This window comes from Vanellus vanellus (genome assembly GCF_965231255.1).
Source record: "Vanellus vanellus genome assembly, chromosome: 7".
Taxonomy (NCBI): domain Eukaryota; kingdom Metazoa; phylum Chordata; class Aves; order Charadriiformes; family Charadriidae; genus Vanellus; species Vanellus vanellus.
In genome coordinates, this window is record NC_138912.1 from 13,075,957 (window position 1) to 13,099,596 (window position 23,640).

General features: G+C 42.1%; 1 protein-coding gene across 1 annotated transcript in view; it reads left to right on the top strand.

The window, feature by feature from the left end:
• The window catches only part of SORCS1 (sortilin related VPS10 domain containing receptor 1), a gene marked incomplete at its 3' end in the record, with an annotated part of 307,932 nt that overhangs the window by 230,900 nt on the left and 53,392 nt on the right, over nt 1–23,640 (top strand). Inside the window, exons 7-14 of the mRNA XM_082486026.1 lie at nt 530–648; nt 3,280–3,369; nt 8,449–8,628; nt 13,038–13,184; nt 19,873–19,975; nt 20,448–20,524; nt 21,761–21,852; nt 22,892–22,999. Coding sequence (XP_082342152.1) covers nt 530–648; nt 3,280–3,369; nt 8,449–8,628; nt 13,038–13,184; nt 19,873–19,975; nt 20,448–20,524; nt 21,761–21,852; nt 22,892–22,999 — 916 coding nt within the window. The remainder of the gene's footprint in view (nt 1–529; nt 649–3,279; nt 3,370–8,448; nt 8,629–13,037; nt 13,185–19,872; nt 19,976–20,447; nt 20,525–21,760; nt 21,853–22,891; nt 23,000–23,640) is intronic.

Sequence of the window (23,640 nt, forward strand, 5' to 3'; positions counted from 1 at the left end):
TCTTCACAGCTCTGTTGTTCCCTCGCTTAGTTCCTTGATTTAAGCGTAAACCTGGGTGACCTCCAAGTAAACTCAGCTGGGCAGGTAAGAGTACTGAATAATACGCCCTCGACTAGGTTTCTGTTGGGCCTGAGCCACAAGCATTACATTGTGCCACCTTCAAATGCTGCCTCTGGTCTCCTTCCAGCACGGAGCCACAAGAGTGGCATGGAGCAATCGGGTCAGCTATGCTGGGCTCTCTCTTGGTATACAGGAGCAATGTATAGCTCTGATGTAGGGTGGAATGAAAGAAATAATAGGAGGCTGAGGCAGGTGAAGAAAGAAGGAACTTAAAGGAAGAAAGTAATCAAGGGTGGATTTATGAGGGGTGTAAGGGAAATAAGTGTTGTGTTGTGTTGAATGGATGGTGTCCCTTCATGTCACGTAAGGCTGCGAAGCAGAAATGCTTCCTCAGCAAACAGGGTTGTGACAGTAGGAGGAGTCTGTGCTCAGGATCTCAAGTGTCTTGGTTTTGTTCTTTTCCTTTCAGATGCCCAGTACATCACCTGTAAGATGCAGAACTGCAGTGAAGCCTCTCGCAGTAAACCCTTTCCAGGCTACATTGACCATAACTCTCTGATCGTCCAGGATGATTACGTCTTTGTTCAGGTGCAGAACACGCTCTTCTCTTATTTATTCTATTTTTTTTATTATATTGTTCTGTATTATTTTATTTTCTCTTCCATACCTTTGCATGTGTGTGCATGTGTGTTAGCTCCCACCTAATCACACAACACTGGATCCAAATAATAAACGCACTGAGCGGATTGTAGCGGTTCATTCCGATGCTAATAGTGTTCCTTTTGCCTCTAGTATCTTGTCACTGTAGGGTCAGAGGGTTCCTGCCTGGAGCACCCCCCGTATGTACTGGAGTGCTCTGTGCCACTCCCTGCAATCTCATCAGCACTCTAGGATTACTGCTCTCGCCCCCCAGCCTGAAGTGATGCGTCAGTCATCTGCTATTACAAGCGAGTAGACCAAAGCCTTTTTAAGCATGAGAGGGAAATAGAAAAGGAGGGAGGGAGTCAGGGGAAGAACCAAAGAAGGAGTAATCAGGCTTTATTGTTATGCCTCAGTCGTGATTATAGTGAAAAGGCTGAAGATGAGATGTACTCAGCCAAGCTGTGTTCCAGGTGAGAGCTGGTGAATAGATCTGAACTACTGTGGGTTTCATTAGCCCTCCGCCAGCGTCCCTTTAATAACAGCTGAAGAGGACAAAAATAACAACAGAATTGTAAGGAACATGGTGGTGAACTGGAAATCATTAGGACTAAACTGGTCTTCCAGACAGCTTATATTCTGCCGTGCTTGGGGGTGGAGGAAAGAGAGAGGGCTGACATTTTAAATTGGGCGAGCTGATTGCTAATTACCTTCAGTTGATGAACTCAGTCATAAACACCAGTCTAAATCATCCCCAAATAAATCTGGGACATACGTTCCAGAATAGCTTTTGTGCCTAGTGTGTCTGAGGCATAAACGAAATGTTTATGTGGTAAGGAAAACGGGGGCACGCGTCACTGTTCAGCCATGCTCTCTCATTTCAGAATGACTGTGTGTGTGTGGCTCGAGTGACACAGGAGCCGGGGAATTTCTCTTCATATGTGAACTGATTCGTTACTTCATCACTGATGCCTTGGTTTTGTGCTCTTCAAGATTGTTAGTCTTCTCTGTTCTGACCTGGTGGTGTTGCACGCTGTAGAGAAGCCAACCCCTTTGCTTCATCTGAAGTCGGCGCTGGGGAGATTGTCTACCTTTCTGGATAGCCCTTGTATTTTGATGCCTTTCTGTTTCTGACTATAAGCTGTTGTATAGTGTTCCCAGTGCTGTAAAATTTTGGCTTTGTTCTACCTCTGTGCTAGCTGCACGGTGTAAGGAGAGGCAGCCTTTTACGATGTTTCCCTTAATGCCCAATGGGACTTTGCACAACTTCATATATTTGTGTTCGTGATGCAGCTTGGGAAGGTATCATGTAACATTTGGAAAGCTCCTGTTTTAATCCTTAAACTTCTTAAGATTTTTAAACAGAAATAAATATAACAGGTCAAAGAAATAGCACTTACCGGTCATTAATAATTGCCACTTAGGTCTGAAATAATAGTATTGTGATCCCTGGAAAGAACCTCTGCTGTATTCAAGGTAGTCAGTGAATTCACTGTTGGCTGGTAATTTAAAATGGGATTCTTCAAGTGGTTACAGATGTATCTGGATGTATGTGGCTGGCAAGGAACAGCTAAATAACACGCCGTGGCTGATGCTGGAGCCTGCCTTATCCCAGGCACTGGTCTTCAGAGGAGGAATAGTCCTACACCAGACAGTAAAGGCTTGGCAGAATAGGTGAACACCCTAAGCACCATTCCCTACCTTCCTTCATCTCCATCTGGCTTTTCTGCAACTAAGGCATTTGGAATGAGAATTAGTAGGCTCAAAAGCACAAGGATAAGGGAATGACAGTTTATTTCTCCTACTGCATGGTGTTTTACTTACAAACTCACACTCTCTCGTAAACAGTGCTTCTGGCCTTTCTTCCCCTAAATTTTGCCTGATTCCCTTAAAAAAAAAATGTTGAAGAGCTTTAGAATAAGAAATAGTTCATATTTTACTTAACGAACCTAGCCTCTGTGTATCTTGCATTTTAAACTACTGCAGTGCATTTTAAAACACTTACTACTGAAGAAAAGTCTTGATAAGCCCAGATATCAGGCAATTAGAGCTAAGTTCTGCATGGAGAATCCCTTGAAATATTTGTTCTTCAGTATCTTTCATCCAAGGATTTCAAAGTACTTTACAAACATTGATTATGCTTCAACCACACTGGAAACCAGATAACACTGACAGCTTTTTCCTTTCTATTTTTCCACCTTTAATAGGTGGTAGGAAATGAAACCTCTAACCCAACATTTTCAAAGTCTTGCCATCAGTATTTAGGCAATTAAATAAATGGCCAGATCAGGTGATGTAATGGCCCACGTGAAGCCAGAACTTCACTTTCCCCAGACTTTCACCTGAAATTCTGGCTTTTGTCTCTCTCTGCAGAAAATGGGATTCCTCTTCCTTTCTTTTTCAGCCACCCTCACTTGGATCAATGCCTATTCATCAATTGTAATAGTGCTGCAGTTTTAAGCCATTGCCACCAACACTGTGGTATTTCCCTTTACAGCTTTTGCTCGATATTTTCCCTGATAATAATAATAAAAAATATTTTAAAAAATCCTGATGATAACTCTCCTGCTTCTCTTATAGTTGACATCGGGAGGAAGACCACATTATTATGTTTCTTATAGGAGGAATGCGTTTGCACAGATGAAGCTGCCAAAGTACTCTTTGCCCAAGGTAGGTTGCCATCGCTGGAATGCCCATGTGAACCTACAGATATTTTGGTTGTACAGAAATTCTTGAATCCAACAAAAGTAACTGGAAGATGACATGCAATCATGAAAACATCATTCTTCCTTAACAGAACATTTGCAAGACAGAAAGGACTGAAAACAAAGTCAGCATTTTGGCTAGTCAAGGACATCAGCATGAAATGTAGATAGATACCACAGTCCAAGTCAATTACCGTTTCTTTCTGGTAGTTAATTAAGTTCTGGAGGGGACTCTTTTCTTTCTTTTTTTTTTTTCTTTCCATTTTTGTGGTCTCAAAATTCCCTTCTCCTGTCCCTATCCTGTGTGGGTCGCTTTTTGTGCTTTGCCTCATTAGCAGATTTTAATGGGAACCAAGCAAAGAGATGTCTTTGTGTGTCTGCTCCATATCTTCCCTAATTAAGAACAATGGTGAATTAGCATTGGAGCTTGAAAGGCTATTGCTGCCTCCTGGAGCTGAATTTTTTTAAAAGACCTATATACAATGTTAGTTCTGTTTTGAAGAAATCACCATTTTGCAGCTGGGCTCCTAACAGCTTCTTAACAAAGACAGAGGATTTTTTTTTTTTTTTGAGGCCTTTTCATTCTTTATGTAGTCTGGCTTAAATGAGATCTAAGATCAAAGGTAGGAAATAATTTTGTGATTTATATGTGCGGTCTAACATCTGGAGAAAAATGCATTCTGAGAAATTAAGCAAGGATTGTCAGAAGTAAAAAAAAAAAAAAGTGCAAGGTTGGCCTGTTCCTAGAAGTTGGAAGTACCTCAGATTTTGTGGATGGAAATATGCAAAAGGATAATTTGTCTAACATCACAGCTGGCTGCCTTTGATTTCTCACCCCAATTGACCTGTTTATGGTGGGTCGACTGGGTGGCCTTCATCATATAACCAGACTGCACCTCAAACCCGGGCCTTCAGTGCCATCCCTTCCCTACTCTGCCATCGTACCCTTTGCTCCTGTTTACATCACCTGAAGACCCAGGCTCTCAGGACTTTGAGGACCCTACCAGAAGCCATGATAACTTCTTGGCCCCGTCACAGGAGACCTGTGTTTTGGGGCTCTGCCCCAAAATCTTCAGTCACATTTAAAGATAGTACTCTAAGGCATGGTTTGAACCTTCCTGTCCAAGCAGGAAGGAATTACTCTGTCAATTCAGATCAAATTTAAACAGGTGTTATTTGAAGTAGCCTTTAGCAAAGGAGTTGCATTTTTAGCATGGTTATTGTAACACCCAAATCAGAATTGTCATTTATAGCTGATTCAGACAATCTGTAAAGAGATTGCTTGCTGTTTCCTTTAGCCCACACTTATTTTTCTAACTTTCCACCTTCTCAAAGAGGTCTCTGGAGAGCTAGAAAAAATGCACTGCAATTAAATTGCAGTGTGTTCTCTGAGACTAGGAATCGGAATAATCCATTCATGTTATATGACTCAAAGAAAAAGGCAGATATTTAAGGAGATAAGATGCTTTGTCACAGTCTTGGAATATCTTCAAAGACCGAAGAACTACATTTGGCTTGGAAGGAGCTACAGTGGAGCTGTGGCTGTCTAGTAGGCTGCTATCAAAGCAGGATAGCTGCTTTTATTAAAAATGCACAAAGCGTTATACTACTCAAGGAATTGAAACAAACAGCTTCTTTTATGCCCAAGTGCTCTTTTATCTCCTTCAGCTAAGACAGAGGGGCCAAGTACAGTAAACAGTACTAAGCGACTTCTGGAATTGAAGACAGAAATATCAAGCTTTTTGTCTCTGCGTGTCACTCTTCCTAAACTGGGGGAATGTGACGGCAGGGAGCTTCGGCAGGTGATACTGCTGCTCAGGCAGGAATGGCCTACAGCAAGTCAAAACTAAAATATTCTTCTTGCTGGCACTGGTAGCCTGGTAGCCAGTTTGATTAAAAGCCTAAATGAACTTGAAACTCTCTCCCATACAAGAAGATGCCTGCATATGTGCTTACAGGTTGTATTAACCCTGTAGATGGTCTTTATTGAGACCTGTTAATTTCTGCAGTGATGTTGATCCTGTGGGTTGGTACTGCCTATTCTGTACCACAGCACCATAATGTGAGCTCTGCCACAGACTCTGTGATGTCACTTATGATAATCACCTTGAATGTACACACAGGGTACTTTCACTCCATTTTAGACCAATGCACTGGGCAGACATCTGTGAATACCGTAGCAAGACAAGCGATTTCTCTTTTAAAAAGACCTGTCCTTAACTGGTGCTGGGCTGAATACTGATGGGATGGGTGCGTGTGGTACCTCTGTTTTAAATTCATCTCCTTCTTTCAACCTCAGGATGCACATCCTGATGGAAGAAGCAATAACCACAAAAAAAAATCCTTAAATACAGACCTTAAAAAGAGCTGACAGTCCCAGTAATTGACAGGATAAAACAGGCATTACACATCCCTGCTATTTAACTCGCCAGGAAGAAAAGTTCCCTGACCAAGTGCAAAGAGGGCAATTGAAGCATGTTTAGTAATTCAGAAAGCCTTGGCCTTTAGTCATTTGAGTAGACACCTGATCAAACCCATGCACAGCATCGTGCTCTTACTTCTGTCTTTGGAAAGGCGAGAGGGACTGATGGTAGAACTGCATATTAATGTACTTCCACCATGTGCTGGAACAGGGAGAGGAAAGCTCAGGCTCTCAGTAGGCAGATGCGTAGGGAGCCCCTGAAGATGACAATGGCAGTTTGAGAAAAGTGCCTTGCTTCACTTTCCTGTCCTCTTACCTTTCTCCTGGGAGTTGAAATGAACATCTGTTGTAGTAGTGGAAGATGCAGTGAAGCTCTTGCTCCATATCAAGACGAAGGCTGTCTTTTTGTGTTATTCCTCAAAAAAAAGCAGCCCCTACCCTGAAAAGAAAAAAAAAAAAAAAGAATTGAATATGATATGCTGTTTAATTTTAATCATCCCATTGTGGAAACCAAAAAATTCCTGATGTTGGTCAAAGACCTGTTTGATGCCCATATACCAATCCCTTTCCATCAAAGCTTTGCATTGTTAACTGCATCTATTGGACAAGGCTATATTAAGAGGAAAAGTTAATTGATCCCCAAAGGCAAACAGTCTGAACAGTATCTTTTTTTACTTTCTGTACTATGTATATTATGCCAATTCTTCCTCAGTCTCTGCTTCTCCAGGCTTAAATTTGTTCAGCCTTACTGGGATCTTCTTTAGACTTGCCTCTTACAGCATCAGGTGAATAAATTAACTTCTTTGCTTCTTAAATATTGATGAAATTGCCTTTAGTTTTCCCTGGTGTTGGTGAAAATATCTTTTTACCTTTCTCCCCTAGTTATTACAAAACTATTGATTAAAATGGTAAGTTAATGAAACTATGCATTCACCAGGTAAAACAAGTTTTATTTATAATCTCTGTCTATGTTTAAATAGAGAGAGCTGCCCATGCGTATAGGCACACAGGCAAAAGTTTAAACTTGAGTTTAGAGCTGTGCTAGCCAATGTTGCCCAAAGCGCATTAAGATCTACCAGCAGACTGATGAGGGTGACAGTCTGAAATAAGGAGCCTCTGACAAACAGCTGTGACAGTAACTTGTACTAGCACAGCTGGAGCTAAGAGAGGGTATCAGTTCACAACCACAATTGGTAGAAGGCAGTGGGACTTTTATTGCCTTTCCTATTCCCTCAGGGTTTAAGCCAGTCTCTCCCTCCACAAAGCCAGCCCATCTTCTGGGATAAGTTTTTCTCCAGCGCAAAGCAGCAAGTCAATCAAGTGAATGTTCATCCACTCCATACTCAGATTTGGATGAACAAACAACTGTTCTGTATCTTAACTTCATGGTGAATCCACTTTCAGATTTATAGATTAGATTTCTTTATTATATTATTTTACATCTTTACATTACAAGGCTTCATCTGGAAGCGTTAATTCCCTCTACAAAACCACAAGAAAGTGAATTGTCAAAGACTGTTGCTAACTGAAGGAAGAGTATTCAGAGTATCAGCTTCCAAAGAGTATATTTTCTGATGAAGTTCCCAGTTTTGCATACAGAAAGCCCTGGCTGAGAATCATGGAAGCGGAATAACTTTGGGATATCTGCCCAAAACAGACAGAACAGCTGAATCTTCTGGGAATCACCTGGTGCTAAGAAATCTGCATTTTTTTTCATACCTCTGCAGATTTTTATGGCACCAAAGAACTCGGGGTGCCTGTGCTGGGCAGATAGAGCCTGGGAATTTCACTGTGACAATCTCTTTCGGTGGCTTTTTCCACTATGTCTCCAGGCATTGAAAGAGAGAATCGAGTTTAATAGTTTCTGGTTTTACTTTAATTATGCAGTCTTTTCATTGCTTCCTGCCTGCTGTAACACAGAATAAACAGAGTAAAATAAAACCTCCCTCATAACACTAGTGACCTAGCTACAATTCTGCTCTTTACATCTAGTGAAGATCAGGGTTGTCTTTCTGTTATATTTCTTGGGGGGGATGTTCAGCACAGTGGTCCCGGGCCTTGGCTTCTACTCAACACTGTCGTTAGAAGTAATAAATAACAGCAGCACTGGCTGCAGACGGTAACCCATCAGATCCTCTTTGTATCAGTTCCCAAGCAGACTTGGTTTCTGAATGCTAGGCAAGAAGCAGATGTTTCAGATGCTGTTTTTTTCTTCTTTTTAAAAAAAAAAAACCCACACATTTTTAATATCTGTGATTCCACAGTCACTCAGGTGCCAGCTGCCCCCCCCCCCCCCCCCCCCCCCCCCGCCTTCCCCCAAACAAAGTACTCAGATAAATGAAAATGTTGGTCGGGGGGGAAAGTGCTTCTGTATAACTGTACTGCCAATGTAAATGTTCAATTAACATCTCATCAGTTAATTACCTTCTTTGAAAATTGGCAGAAGAGAGCTGGTGTAAAATATTTCTGGATGGAATTATCTGCTTATAGGAGTGTTGTCTACAGTTTCCGATTAAAGTCCAGCCAAAATATATCCCTTGCTCCTCCACAGTTACTTTGGTGCCCTTGGAAATGACAGAGCAGAGCTCCCTCTGGTAACCTTCCTCTCTTTTCTTCCCCTAGGACATGCACGTTATCAGCACAGATGAGAATCAGGTGTTTGCAGCTGTACAAGAGTGGAACCAGAACGACACGTACAATCTGTATATCTCCGACACCCGGGGGGTGTACTTCACCCTGGCCTTGGAAAACGTCAAGAGTAGTCAAGGGCTGGAGGGGAATGTGATGATTGACCTCTATGAGGTATGTCATGACTCCAAACATCTCATTCCTGTCTCAGGAGCTCATGTGATGCCAGTACCGTTTCCTTCTTGCACAGCAGTCTCATAATATGCATGTGAACAGCAGAGCCAAAAAGTGACAAAACACATGGTTTTACCCTCATTTTAGTTAAGGGCCTCAGTGCAATCAGCTGAGTTTCAAGACCAGGTTTTACACAGGTGTTGAATTTAGGCCCAGCCTAACATTATGAACAGATTCACTGCTGTACTCTCCTGTAGGTCCTCAAGTGAGGAAGAGCTCGTGGCTCTTTCACGCATAGGAAGATATGCATCAAGATGTAGTGGAATAGTTTCTTCAGTCCCTAAGAAGAACTCTTTTAAGTTTCTCAGCCAAAATCCTGCTGACCCACATTGGTCCAGCCGGTGGGTCTGAAATCTCCCAACACTCTGCATAGCATCATTCTCCAGTTTTTGTTGCATTTCTGACAGCCTAATCTCTTTTTTTTAGAAGTAAGGAGAGACAGCAGTTCTTAGCTATCTTTGTCACCTTCCTCAACTTGGACTATTCTGGGAACTGAAGGGATTTTAGATACGCCCTCTTGGGCTATCCCATGTGCGTGGAAACTCTCCTACCTCATTTTGATGTCCCTTTTACCCCTGCACCTTTTTCTGACAAGTACATTCTGCCTAAGCTCACCTGTAAAAAGACCAGTTTACATTGTCTCCTATGACAACTGATCCTAAGAATAGGACTTCTAATGTGCTCTTGTACTTCTCTTGCTCTGCTGCCTGTTTTACTTCTGAAGACGGCACTCAGCTAAGTAGAAATTCAGTCCTCAGCTGCTGTTTTGAGGGTCAGCTTCTCTTTTCATGTCTCCTCCAGAGGATTTTCTGACCATTTGGAATAAAGGTTATGAACTAGATCTGAGGTCCTTTGAAAATGAAGATGCTTCCCTTATTTCCCCATCACCGTCTGAATATTAGCTCCACTATATAGTTTGCCTTCAGCTGCCCTTCACTTGGAAACCACCTTGAATTGTCCAGAAAGCCCAAGTATTGTACATAAATGCAGATGGAACTGTAAGAGGATGGGCACTGCCATTTCAGTCATTTGGACATTTTTACTATTAATCTCTCTGCAGCGCTGGCAGCCAATGGAAAAACTGTTGCCTCTTATTACTGTCAGCTCGAGAAGCAGTTTCACTGCATTATGTAAAGGTGTCCTACATCCCAGGGGGAAAGAAAAGCCTTTGTTTTGTTTTATTAGGCTGACACCACACAGTAACCTGGATTGAAATTGATGGAATCAGACTTGTAGTGTCATATCTGCTGATTATCTAGATAGAAAGAATATTGGCTGACACTGAACCTGGCACAAACCGTCCTTTCAATTTGATGTTCTAGCTGGAAGGGAACAGAAAGCCATCCAGCGTGATTCTCCCAGTAGGGCTGCTGCAAATGATGAATGCTCTAGGGGTAAATGGAGATGAAGACGAGAGAAGAAAAAAAAAGCCATAGATAAATTAAAAGGAAGTGGAGAGGTTGCAAAATGAGTCCTTCTGTCGTAACAGTTGTATATTTAGAAAAGAAGATTATTTGAGAAGATGCCAGAGAAAGACCTGTTTAATATGCATGTGTCTGTATGCGTGTTTGTCGGGTGTTAGAAGTAAGTTCTTCCAGTTGCATTGTAGTGGAGGTGTTTGTGTGTGTAGATTCCTAACCTGATTCTACATCAAGTATAAATCTGCTCAACGACGGTACCTCATCACGTTCTCCTTTCTCTTCTCTTGTAAGTCATCAGGAGCCTTTCTCTTGGAGCTTGTTATTTCAGTGTGTGGGCTCTTCTGCTGCTGGACCTTGTAGAGGATGAGGACACTGCTCCTAGAGGGACACTATTCCCCCTTCTGCATGTTGGACAGGGCACAGTATGAGAATAGCTCTTCTCTCCACCACCTTCCAGTGCCACTACATCAGTAGCACACTGGACTCGGCGTTCATTGGGTCTGCAGTCACAGAAGGGCTGTCCTAGACACCATCTCCTAGAGCAAGGGAAGAGCAAGAATGACTTGCCATCGGGTGTGAGCCTCCTTTCTACCTCCTGCACCTCTCCAATGATGTGATATGGCTCTGCTTGGCTCTGTAGTTGGACTGGTCCACAGCAACACAATCCTGTCTGTGGGAATCCATGCCTGAAGTGATAACAGACTGTGAGAAGATGTGTCTGTAGCTATGGTATATATGCCTATCACTTGGGGACTTATTTTTTTTAGCAGTATGCATCTTGGATGTGAAGTATGTGTTTGACGTATGAAGTTGGTGATGGGGAGCGAAGAATGTGTTTTGAGTTGTGTGTTTGAGTGTCTTGTATGAACCTTTCTAAAACTGTAGACGGCATTTGTACCTGCACACAATGCCCGCGGGGCGGTGAGGATTGTCTGCAATGCCTGCGTGGGAGCTGATGGAGTACTTTTCTCTCTGATCACCGGTGGTCGCACACTAACTTGCATGAGTATGCAAGTTATGATGGTATGAACAGCAGGGATGAACAGATCATTGTGTGTGTCACGGTTGTGTGTTTGCAATAGGTGTATCTCTTCCTACCGAGAGTACGCAAACACGTATAGTGTATGCGGTTGTTTTTTACGATAAAGCTGTCCAAGACTGACAGTATAACTTACACTTTGCTTTCTCAGGAAAGGATTCTGGGTCCCAGCCCATGACTAGAATCATAAAAAGAAAAATTCACAGGATTTCAGAACACATTTATCACCTGATATATAAAATGCTCTTTAATCATTTATGGCCAGCATTTCACAGGGACTATATAATACAACTATTTCAGGACAACAACAAAGAAAAGTACAAATGGAGCTATAGGCTCTGGCCTCTAGTAGTCAAGGCAGAACTATGTTATTTTTCCAGCCCTCTCTGTTCACGCAGTATAACTAGGAAACGGGGTACCCTTGTTTGCAGGGTGCCTTTCTACTACAAAAAAGAAATGCTCAGTACGTAGTTGGGCGAGACCAAACAATCCAGCTAAGAAATTGAAAATATTCTCTTTTTATGCTTATATTAACAATCAATTAGTTAACTCCTTAATCTAAAGACTATTGCGTGTTATAGCAAGTCACGTCTAAGTCTTTACGTAACTTCAAATGAAATTCAGTGCCGTTGCTCAAGCAGGAAAGTGCTATTCAGAATGAGTGAGTACACCAACGTACTGTCCCAATGCACTGTACAGTAGTAGTTCCACAGCATGTGACTAAAAGTGCAATAAGGTTCTACGTACTGGAAGCTGTAGCATCCAAATCCAGCTGCATAATTAAATCAGTTGAGCTGGAACAAGCTCTGAATCTGCTGTGTAACCATTTGCTGCGTGATGCCATTTAAGTAATAATCTCTATGAATAAAGTCTTAATGAATGGTTCTTTGTACTAGTTCTACATCATAAGAAGAGATGGGGTGGATGACTGAACAGACTTGCTGGAAACCAAAAAGTTTCTCGCTTTCCCCCTCCTTCTCCCGATTTCACTTCCCTTTTTATTGCAGCACTCAGATTGCAGAATGACAGCCTAACAAATTCATTCGCAAGCTGCAGCAGCTATTGGGCTATTGATTTTCAGTGTGCTGAGAAGATGGGAACATTCTGCAGTGTGAGTTGTGGTTTGAGGTTGACTTTTTTTTCTCCCCACTAAGACACTTTTGGGCTTGGTTCCAATGTGAGTCTGTTGGCGTCACATCTTTACATAATCCTGCTGCAGGTCTATGGAGTAAAGCTGTTGGGTAAAACACCAGGAAAAATTAAAGGATGAGAATCTCATTGCTAGCTCTATAACTAGCGTTCTGGGTGGCTTTGCTTGAGTCACCGGTGCTTTGGTTTCCTCCAAATACAAAACCATAATAAAAATACCGCTATGCCCCAAGTTATCCTGTTGGAAAACTGATAATTATGAAACACATTGGGATCCTTAGATGAAATGTCTTAAGCAGGCTGTATAAGAATAGAAGCGGGGTTATGTGTGTCTTGTCATTTTCTTTGCAAGGCCAAGATCTCTACTGTTTCGTGCTACTGCAGTGCAAGAGACAAATAATTGCCCTGTACATATTTCATCTTTCAGGGGAAGGGATGCCTACACAGTTGAGAGATTGTCACTTTACCGATAATACTATTGACATCTTACCATGTTCCCATGCTGATACTGAAATACAAACTTTCTTTTCCATTTGTCACCTTTCCACCTGTGATGGTCTTATCTTGTCCCCAGCCTTTCAATTTGCTGTCCTTTGATGGTTCTTGGCAATTCTTGCCCTGACATCTGCCACACTTGACACAGCCACCAGATCCCTGTTGTGTTTGACAGGGCAAGAGGGACGCATCCATGGAACCTGCGTCGGCTTGATCTATTTTTCAGCCATGTCAATTTTTCCTAGGTAGCAGGGATAAAGGGAATGTTCTTGGCTAACAAGAAGATTGACAACCAAGTGAAAACTTTCATCACCTACAATAAAGGGAGAGACTGGAGTTTGTTGCAGGCTCCGGACACTGATCTGAGAGGAAACCCTATTCACTGTCTCCTAGTAAGTACCTGGGGGGGTTGGGGGGAAACTTGGGGGGTGGTAACATCCCCAAATAATATTTTTCTACCAGGTAAAACAAGAAGGGGAGGGCAGCTCCTCTCTCCATGTAGCATAACTCACAGAGGGAATGCTTCATTTTAAAAGTGCGGACATCAGGCTTGGGCTGCCAGGTGGTGTTGCAAGAGCTGGCATTGGAATTTAGCTTAATTTAATTTCTGGAACTAAAGGAAGCATCGTAGATCAACCGATCCTTCCGCACAACTGATGGTCTCCCCTTAAACAGCAGGTGAAGCTGGACGCCGTTTGTGCGCAGTTGGTTCTGCGGACACTAGATGGGAGGAGTGAGCTGTTGTAGCTCAGGAACTTTCGGGGACCTGATAACTTGAGACGACAGGCTCAAAGGGAAGGAGAGCTCCGGTTTCTTTCAGGCCGCTGGGTTGGCAATATTATTTATCATTTTCTCTTTGAGCTCAGAAGTGAGAATCGACGTATTCATCCAAATATATGTATAGCTGTGTGTTGGGTCTATATTGTATCTGTCTCTGTACTTATTGATATAGATCAACATTATAGATAAGTCTTTAATCATCGTTATATACAAACGGTTTCCAAGCGTGAAAGTGAATTATAAGCAGCGTGAATAGAATTGGAAATCGCTGTCAAATTACAAAACTTAGACTGATCTCCACATATTTTTCAGCCTACGTAATCTGTACAAAGTAGTGGAATAATACTCGAACCGTAGCTTTTGGGATTCTCAATAGCTTTTATATTACACAAATTCTAACATGGCTCCAGGCGGAATCAGGGGCACTATTTAGACTGCTCTTCCTCCTGCTGTCCTATGCATGTTATTTTCCTTAAAGAAAAAAAAAAAAAGTCTGCATCAGTGTTATATTTTGTGCATTGTAGCACGTAGCTGAATGCTACACTAATCTCTTAACTGAACCCCATGCATTATTGCAAGAGCAAAGAATAAATAACTTCATATTTGAAGCTGTTCAAATAATTGATTTTTTGATTGAGCCAAAATGCAAGCCTTTCATTTTCTCTCTAGTTTGGAAAAAATAAATAGGGAGGACTGAGGGTCAAACTGAAGAGTTATTTCAGAACATGACTAAATATGTTTGGGTTTGTTTTCTTTTTCCAAGTTTTCAAAAATTGTAAGTAAGGGCATTTTTAAATTAAATCTTTCTATGAGATGAAAACCAAAAAGATGACATTCAGAAAACTTTGAAGACATAGTTTTTGGAAGGGGCTATGTGTAGAAGTCTTTGTGTTTCCAATAGATTGTAATCTAGTTTTAGTGAAAAGTGAAATAGTCGGTAAAAAAACCCACACCTTGACTTTTTCAAATTATGACCACTTTTATCAGAAACCCAATATTTTTATTATATGATATGATAGTGTCACATTTTGGGTGGCTGGCAAGGAAGAAGAAATGAAAACCATGTGGGCAAGTAAAAGAATCAAAGCAAACTCTGTTTTTTTTTTTTCCCTATATTTGAAGTTTGAGTTCTGAGAAAAGGTCCTTCTTGGTATTGTTACGCACTGATCAAGAGAGATCTGACTTGCCATTGTGGTTATAAACGAGCTGGAGGTACTGCTCTGCGGGGTCCTTATGGAATGGTTGTTTGCAGGAACTATGTATTTTATATACAAGGGTGCGCTGCCACTGCAGTCACCCACTGTATAGTGGAAGTGGTCATAGGACTGTGTATAAAGCAGGACTGGATGGTCCTTATGGAGAGAAGGGGTTATGGCTCCCTGAAGCCTTCCCATTCGTACTGTATCTGCTACTATACTCATGGGCACCTGAGAAGACAATTGATTTCATTTAAAATTAGACCAGATATGCCTGGACAAACCGGAGTTCCCCTGAGGGTGGTAAACTTGACCAAGCCAGGCAGGAGTCATGGGTGGGCACTCGTAGGGACACAGTGAGAACTGATGCAGAGAAGCTCTTGGTGCTCTGTGGATTGTGTTTACATCCTTGTAGCTCCACTGTGCACAAACCACTATTTAAACACGGGTTCATTTTTATTTTGTTCTCTGTGCAACAGTGTAGTTGCCCTAAGAATTACTTCGTCCTGTGCAAGTTTGACGTAGGCTTGTCCCTCTGGTTTCACTGGAAAGCAACCACTTCTTAAATGCTCTGGGACTTGGGCTGGGCTAGACATCTCAGGTCCATGGGCATCTGTTGGAATCAGTCCACAATTTCAGGGCGGTAAGGAACAAATCCTCAATGGACTTAAACCATATAGCTTAGTCTTTGCCCTTCCAGAAGGAGAATGAAAAAGAACTTAGTCAGCCCTTCCCCGTGATAAGGTCAGAGGGATGTTTAGCCATATTTAGTTTTCCTCTTCCCTTACCGTCAGGTAAAACGGGCAAGAGGCCTTTTTCATTGTCTGAGCGCTCCTTCATGCACAGGTTGTCAGCAGCTGGTGGAAGAGCAGCAGAGCAGGGATCATCAGCTGAGCATACGGGGTCTCAGGTGGTCGACTTGCAAATTTGCGAGAAAGCAAATAGATGAAATCTGAACTAAACTGACTTGTTAGGTCTTTTACAGGAACAGGCAGTCTGCCTGCAAGAGAAAGGCAGGACAGCGGTACAGAAAATGCACCGAAACCACGGAGTAAAATGACAAGCCTGCAAGAGAGAGCCAAGCTATTTAAAAATTTGATTTGAGCTTCATACTTAAAGGTGGGGGAAGATGAAGGCAGAATATGGAATACAAGAATTGAAGAAAGGATAGAGAAAAGACCACAGAAGTTGGGAGTGGTAGGGAAATTTTTGAAGCAAAAGCAGTGGAAATGTACGTGCCTGGAAATAAGTCAGGGATCCATAAGGGCGTTCTGCTGAGGGAAGACGTGGAGAAAAGGAATTGTCCCCTGTTCTGAGGCAATTCTGTTCCTTATCAATGTGACATAGCTGTAGTATTTGAACAGTTCACAAATTCCACTCAGCTCTTTAGCCACGCTCAGTCTACCCCTGCATCACCAGAAGTTTTAACACTTATGTCAGTTGCTCTTTTTCCTTATTCGTGGCTGTTCCTGGCATGACCCTGCCTCTGCTTATAGCATAGCTAAGTGAATTCTCGATAGTCCGTTGTACATCTATCTTGGCTCCCATCCTTACTCCCCAGCAGACCCTAGTGCTTCCACATCGCTGCTTTTCAGCATCGTTGTCTCTAGCAATAGCTCGGGACACAGCAATGACGTATGTTCCAGCTTGTTAGCAGAATGGGATTTGCCCTTTCCCAGAGCGACAGGACGGTCCCCAGCCTGCGAGTGCAATGCTGTCTCCTTTGTGCGTCTGGTCTTTAAAACTAAGCTAAGGCAGAGCTAATGCAGAACTAAGTACATAGCAGCTAAGGTGGTTAAGAAGGAATCCGGTTGAAACACAAGGCAAGCCAGACGGAACCATCCCTCTACTGACAACATGCTCGAGGTGTTTTTTTCAAAGCAACTCAAAGAATTTCTTTGCATTTTTCGTGAGATGGCTCTGAATAATGAGGATGGAGGAAAGCAATGAAATTCCATCTAATCCCAAGGTTTTATTTTTCTTGTTTATACCCCTTGTTTTCTATGCTGAATGCACTTAATCTTCATAAAATAGCTGCCAAGGTATTATATCCCAAAGACGCTGGTTTTGTTTGATACTTACCTTGTGCTGTGAAGTGGTTAACTGAAGAGTAATTCTGTCTTCAGGTTATAGGCATCTGTCTGGGGTAATTAATCAATTAGTTTTCAAGGATGGTCTTGTGGTTAAAACACTGGGCTGAATCTCAGGAGAATCTTGATTCAATTTTTAGGCCTATCTCCAATTTCCTATGTGACCTTGGGCAAGTCATTTATTTTCTCTGTGCCTCTCTTCCCCAGACATCTGTTTATTCCCTCCCACATTTTGTTTGTCTTGTCTATACAGATTATAAGGATTTCAGGACAAAGACCCATTTCTCGTAAGGGAGGGCATTCACACCATCTGCTACGGAATAATTTAAGCATCTAAGTGAGCTGTTTTGAATATCTCTCCTGGAAGTGTTTATCTCTCCTCATTGCTCCTTGCTATTGCAGGTGAGCAAATACCGTGGCTGCCTCTAGGTTTGTGAACGGTGTCCAGCATCATCCTTCTGTTAGAATCCTTTGCCCCATTCCTGATCAGGGACAGTCACTAGTAGCTGTTTGGTATGTGTCGTGCTGTTGGAGACTGTTGCAGAACAGCCAAGGAGTGGGTTTGTAGGTATTTATGAGAAATTGTACCAAGGACTGATGAGCCTCCCGAGAGGGGAGCATAAAGGTGCTGGCTTGCACATATTAGGAAGCAAGTAATGAACCCCAGCATGGTTGTAGGAACTGTCTTAGTGAGCAGAGCAATGGGCTGTGTCACTCGTGCTTTATCTCCTACCTAGGTTGTAAACGCTCCAAGGCAGTGGTTGTCTTTCCCTTGGTATCTGTGCAGCGCCTAGCATAGCTGGGTACTAGGCAATGATGGGGAAGCCAAAATCGGTGCTTCTGGTGATAATAATGATTTCAGTAGCTTGTTGGTAACGAGGAGAAAGACACTTGATGGAAATTCTAAAAAACAAAGCTCAGCTGTCTGTATTCGAGTTAAGCTGTGGGGAGCTAGGGGAGGAACGCAAAGGGACCAACGGGATGATGGAAAAGAAACCAGTCTGGAAAAATATCTGTTAAGGAACTATATATGGATACAGATGGAGAAGGTGTACATCAGGGATGGAGAAGGTGTACATCAGGGATGGAGAAGAGAATGCTGCTAGAGTAAGGGCATGCGATGGCCATGGGAAATAACTTTAGGCGTTTGGCTAGATGGAGGGGTTGGGGTTTGTACCATACCCAATTGTCACTGGATACTGTAAGCATTACTACACTCCAACTAATAAGAAGTCATACCACTAAAAATACCATCTCTCTGCTTAGACAGGTGACCTGGCTTTTAATATTTGAGAGATATATATTCCATTTCTATGTACCGTGTCTATGAAATGAGACAAATTTGAAAGGAAACCTCTGGTAGCACAAAGATTTGAATCTAATGAAGTCTAATTTCTGTCGGAGTGGGGAATTGGCTGAGTTGCTGCCAGTAGCTGCTGTCTTCAAAATGCTGAAGTGGGCTTGGAGTATGGTAGTTTTAAAAATATGTTCTGTATTTAGTCTTCTCACAATGTATAAAAATGTAAAAAGAAAGAATTCATGTTCTTGCTGTGCTTTTCTGCTTCCTGCATGCACGTCAGCTTGATTTGGTTTCCACTCCCTCCCGGCGCCCCCGGGCCGCTCCAGCGGCTGCCCTTGCAAGGCTGTCAGTTAGCGTTAAGCTGCCCAGTACATTCCGCTCGGCAGGTTGTGTTCCCTTCTGCACCACCCTGTGTCCCCTTTTCCTGTCTCACATAAGCGAGAGCTCCCATCCCTCCTCACCACCCTCGTTCACCCTTGCCAGAAACAAACCCTTCCATTCTCTACAGGGAGATTTTCATTTCGGAGTCAGACCTACCTCGAGGTGGGATGGAGCAGTGGTCTTCCCCCGGTGACCTATGGGGCTAGGTTTCCTACAAAACTCAGGGGCTGCAGACCTAGCCTTTAGGCAGCTGATATTAGACAGAAAGACCTGCCTCCTGAGAGCCTGAAGTTCCTTCTGCACAGCCTCTCCTGCTCGTCTTACAGAGCTGCGTAAAGCTGAAGCTTTGCTGTGTTTATGCTCCTGTGTGATGTCCCCCTCAATTGGGTCAGTTTGCTTCAGGTTTTCTTGGCAGTGTTTTTCCGCCTCCCTTCCCTTAGCGTGTTTCTCAAAGGTTTGGAAGAAAAAAAAAAAAAAACCACTGGAAATCCAAGAGAAGGCAAAAATTATCAGAAATTTTCAGAAAGTATCACACTATAGATGTGGAGGGAAGTGTAATGGCAACTTTGGAAATCTGCCTCTCTGTCTTACCTTCTTGCTCAGTTGATTTATTCTGTACCCTTCCTGTCTTATCTGAGTACCTGACATACAAAATCAATAACAAATAGGTGAGATTTCCATGGATGTATTTGTATGGAAATCTCACAGGTCACATCCAGACGGGGCGATGAAGCATTGTTTTAGACAACTTTTAAACTAACACTTTCCAGTCCTGGTATTTCTTCACAGTGCAGCGCAGAACAATGTTGTGTGTCAAAAATACTCGAGAGTCAAGAAACGGTATGACGCTGTCTGAATTAAGTTGTTTCTCGTGGCTAATTAGCGGTGACTTCAGCACCACACCGATAAGGTTATGTTGCTTCTTGTTGCAGAGAGAGGGCTTGGGCACTGCCGCTCTGAGAGCCCCTTCACATCTGCCGCCTTGTTTGCTTCTCGAGAGAGCCAGGAGCCAGGGGAACTAGGGGCTCCTTACCATTACCTGCCCTTGCAAGCCTGGTTGCCTCCCTTGTGGGTACAGCCTCGAAGATCTTGTCCTTGTGAGAGGGTTTCAGCCTAGTGAATCGGTTTCCCAGTGGGAACGGGTTGGGTCAGAAAGTGCTAGCAAAGCTCTCGCGACGGAAGCGGGAGAGCGGCCGTGTCTTTCAAAGGGGGGCCGAATGCAGCGATTGGGAGGTAATGCAGAAAGACACTGTATGTTTCTAAGCCTGTAGGAATAGGAGCATGCGTTACATGTTGTGTCTGCTTTTTACTTTTATTTCCCCTTTCTCCGTAGCCCTATTGCTCCCTTCATCTTCACCTGAAGGTCTCAGAGAATCCCTATACTTCAGGAAACATCGCCAGCCGAGACACTGCCCCCAGCATTATTGTAGCTTCAGGTACGAAACGTTTAAAGTTTTCTCGTGGACGATGTGCAAATGCTGAAAAAATCTTGAGCTTGCGATGGGTGTGGAGGGTGTTGAGTGGTTTGTGGGGTGTCACACCACCAGTGTTGGGAAGGCAGGCAGGCTGTCAGATGGAAGTCCTTATAGACCTTCAACTCTCATATGTTTTTGATGGAAACTGGCCTTCAAGACCAAGGAGATCATTCCTCGTCCTCTACTCCCATGAATGTAAGATTCAAATCAGGGCATTTCCTTTATATATGGAGGTGTGTAGAGCTGTATGGATTGAATCTTTATGTGTATTTTCTTCAAACTGTAAGTCTTTCCCTTCCCTTCTTCCCTCTCTTTCTCTTCCCAAAACTAGAAGTTCTATAATTGCAAAAGGGAAATAAACACATTTACTCCCCTGATTTGCTGATTCTACTGTTTCTTAGTGTTGCATCACTAATCAGTGCTCGTGTTACAGGTAATATAGGCACTGAACTGTCAGACAATGACATCAGCATGTTTGTTTCTTCTGATGCTGGGAACACTTGGAGACAGGTAAATGACACAGAATCACAGGTTTCAATAGTAATCATAGGAAATAGTCATAAAAGTAGATTCAAGCTGTCACTTAATTTTTGTTTCCTTTGGTTCAGAGTAGCTTTTTGCTAATCTTTACAAAATGGTAAACTTCCCTTCTGAGAGACAGAGAGATGCTTAAAGAAAAAGACTGAATACGTCAGACTTCATATAACAGAAAATTATTTTTGTAATTCTACACAGAGTCTGACTTCAGTTTCACCCTGTAGCAAAGAGAACAGATTAAAATATGAACACTAGGGGGAGAGAATGTGTTTTCTTTTACTGTTGTAAGTCCGTTGTACAGATCAAACCATTTTTTTCTTTGTCCATAATTATACTTTCCCGAGATTTAGCGGTTGCACTGGTCTATTTTCCCTCACTTTGTGCGGAGCACATTTCACCTAAATTGAGTTGTCCAAAGTTCAGCGTCCATTTAAACGGATTATTTTGCCTTGCTCTTAATCTAATGGAGAAAAAGACAGAATTCAGTTCATCCTGTTCTGAAGGTGCCTATCTCTACATTAATTGTGGAAAGAGACTGGATGATAAAGTTAAATCAAGTTCCTTATATTTAGTGGAATCCCACCTGTTAACAGAGCATCCCTACACTTTAATGTGTTTATCCTCAAAATAGGAATTTCTGTTATTCCTATTTTCTGGATGGGATATCAAGTCATAGAGAGTGACTTTCCCAGACTGACAAATGCTGCTATATAAACTGGAGAGCAGATGTTTGCAGAAAGCCAATACAAAAAAGACACAGAAAAAGAAAATGGTTTTAAATATTTGAAATTCCAATAATCTAATTATTTTACAATGTTTGACCAGCCCTCATTTTTCCATCTACATCACTTAGGTGAGATAAGGCCAAATACATGCAAACACAGGAAGTTCTTCTTTAAACAAAAATCTGTCATTGAAAGGAGGAAAATTGTTTATCCTTGCAAAAATTCATATCTCTGACTTCCAGTCAAGAAGAGGTAGAACACATTTTCTAAGGACCTGGAAAAGACAGGGAAAAAAAAAACCACAAACCCCCGAACAATAAAAAACAAAACCCAGGAACTGTCTCTATATAGAATGTCTCTCTCTACTCCATAAATTCCTTCGCACATACCTGTCCTCTGTCATGATTGTACTTAAAGAACTATGATGTTTTCTGCATACTGAGGAAACTAGATTTAAAGATATGGTTTTTTTTTTTCCCCCGAGATCTTTGAGGAAGAGCACAGCGTTCTGTACCTGGATCAAGGTGGAGTACTGGTCGCCATGAAACACACATCTCTGCCTATCAGACATCTCTGGTAATGACTCCATCTGTGCTAAATTTCTGCTGTCCCTCTTTTCAGACGCCAGGAAGCAGGCAGTTAGGCTGCATCCAGAGTTTTTGGCAGCTACGATCTAGAAAATATGAGTTAAGATACTGGCAAACGTTAACTCCGATAAAGCTAAGAAACCCTGGCAATTCCAGCTTACGTAGTTTCAGCTTGGCCAGATCTCGGATATCGTCAATGTAATTCCACAGCTTTCTTGGTTTATCATAACTTGGCCTCTTGAGTTTGGTTATTTATGTAATATGCGTCTGGATTATGGCTTTGTCTCTTATTAAGTTACCAAAGTACTCTTTATTTTCAAAATTATTGATGAAATTGACTTCTATGTGGCAGGCAGCACTTATGAACCCGAATTTTGTTGAGTAGATTCAGTGTTATGTAGCCAATGAGGCAAAAGCGTCCCCGCTAGTTAGCACTCTTGAGTTTGTGTGGAAGGCAGAATATAGGTTTGTGCTGGTTTGCATTACTTACTTCCACGGACACTGTTATGACAGTCAGTGTCATATCGATATCTGAAACACACAGACCCAGGTCTTGAGAAGTGGCGAGTGGTTCCAAGCTTTCACTTAGACCCACCACAGTGTCTAAGCAGGGAAGACTGCTGGTCAGAAGAGACAAAACTTTTGGTGCTCCAGAAATCTAACTGCCTTAAAATGCCTTATGTTGGGGACCCAAAAATAAGGTGCTCAAAATCCCTTGCTTATTTAAAAAAAAAAATCCTAGCCTACATTTTGCCCTTAAAGCATTAATCGCTAACATAACTTTATTAGTTTCTGCCATTGAAATATTGGCCATGAGTTAGTGCTATGATGCCAAACAAGCTTGATCAATGCTCTGATTTATGATGCTTCCCTAAAAAAATAGTTATTTAAAGGACTAAAAATGCAGTATCCAAGGACAGCAGATGCTTCCCACTTCTCAATAGCAGCTGCGGTGGACTAGAGAGTCTCCTCAAGTCAACTAGGAAGAGAGTAAGGAAAGACGATACTAATTCTGCTTTTTCCACTAGGTTAAGTTTTGATGAAGGGAAATCTTGGAGCAAGTATAGTTTCACATCCCTCCCGCTGTTTGTAGATGGAGTTTTAGGGGAACCTGGAGAGGAAACTCTCATCATGACGTAAGTGAACATGCTATCATGCTACTGGTGATGGGAACTGCACCATAAATATCTTACAGGGGTTGTTTGTAACATAATGGTATTTCTGGTTGGGGACCAAACCAAGTTCTATCTGGAGCCAGGAGTATGTAGTCTTCTGTTGCTAAATCATCAATGTTTATTTGTGATATGATTGAGGGAATGAAAACATGGTTCCTTGCGAGCTGCAAAAGCGTTATCACTTAGATTATCAGCATGAAACCTGACTCCTCAAATTGAATGTTATTTAAAGCAGAGTTACTCTTGACAGATGAATATTTGAAAGAAAAATAGTGGGGTATTTTTATAACTGTGTTTTTGCTTCTACTTTCTTTTTTCTTAACTGAGTTACAGAAAAATGAAGACATTCTTTTATAAAAATGAATGACAAAATGTTGCCTGGAGGCTGACTCATGAAAAATTATGATTAGTTTCAGTGTAGTATGCTGAGTTCTGCATGGTGCATAAATCTGGATTCACCCTGCCAGAAACTGTGACATTTTACCTGAGATCAGATTTGCAAAAACAGGAGGAAAATTCAGTTTCTGCCTGTAAAAAATGGGCTGACCTGTAATAAACAGAATATGTGGCTTGGAAACGAACGATTCCTAATGGAAACTAAC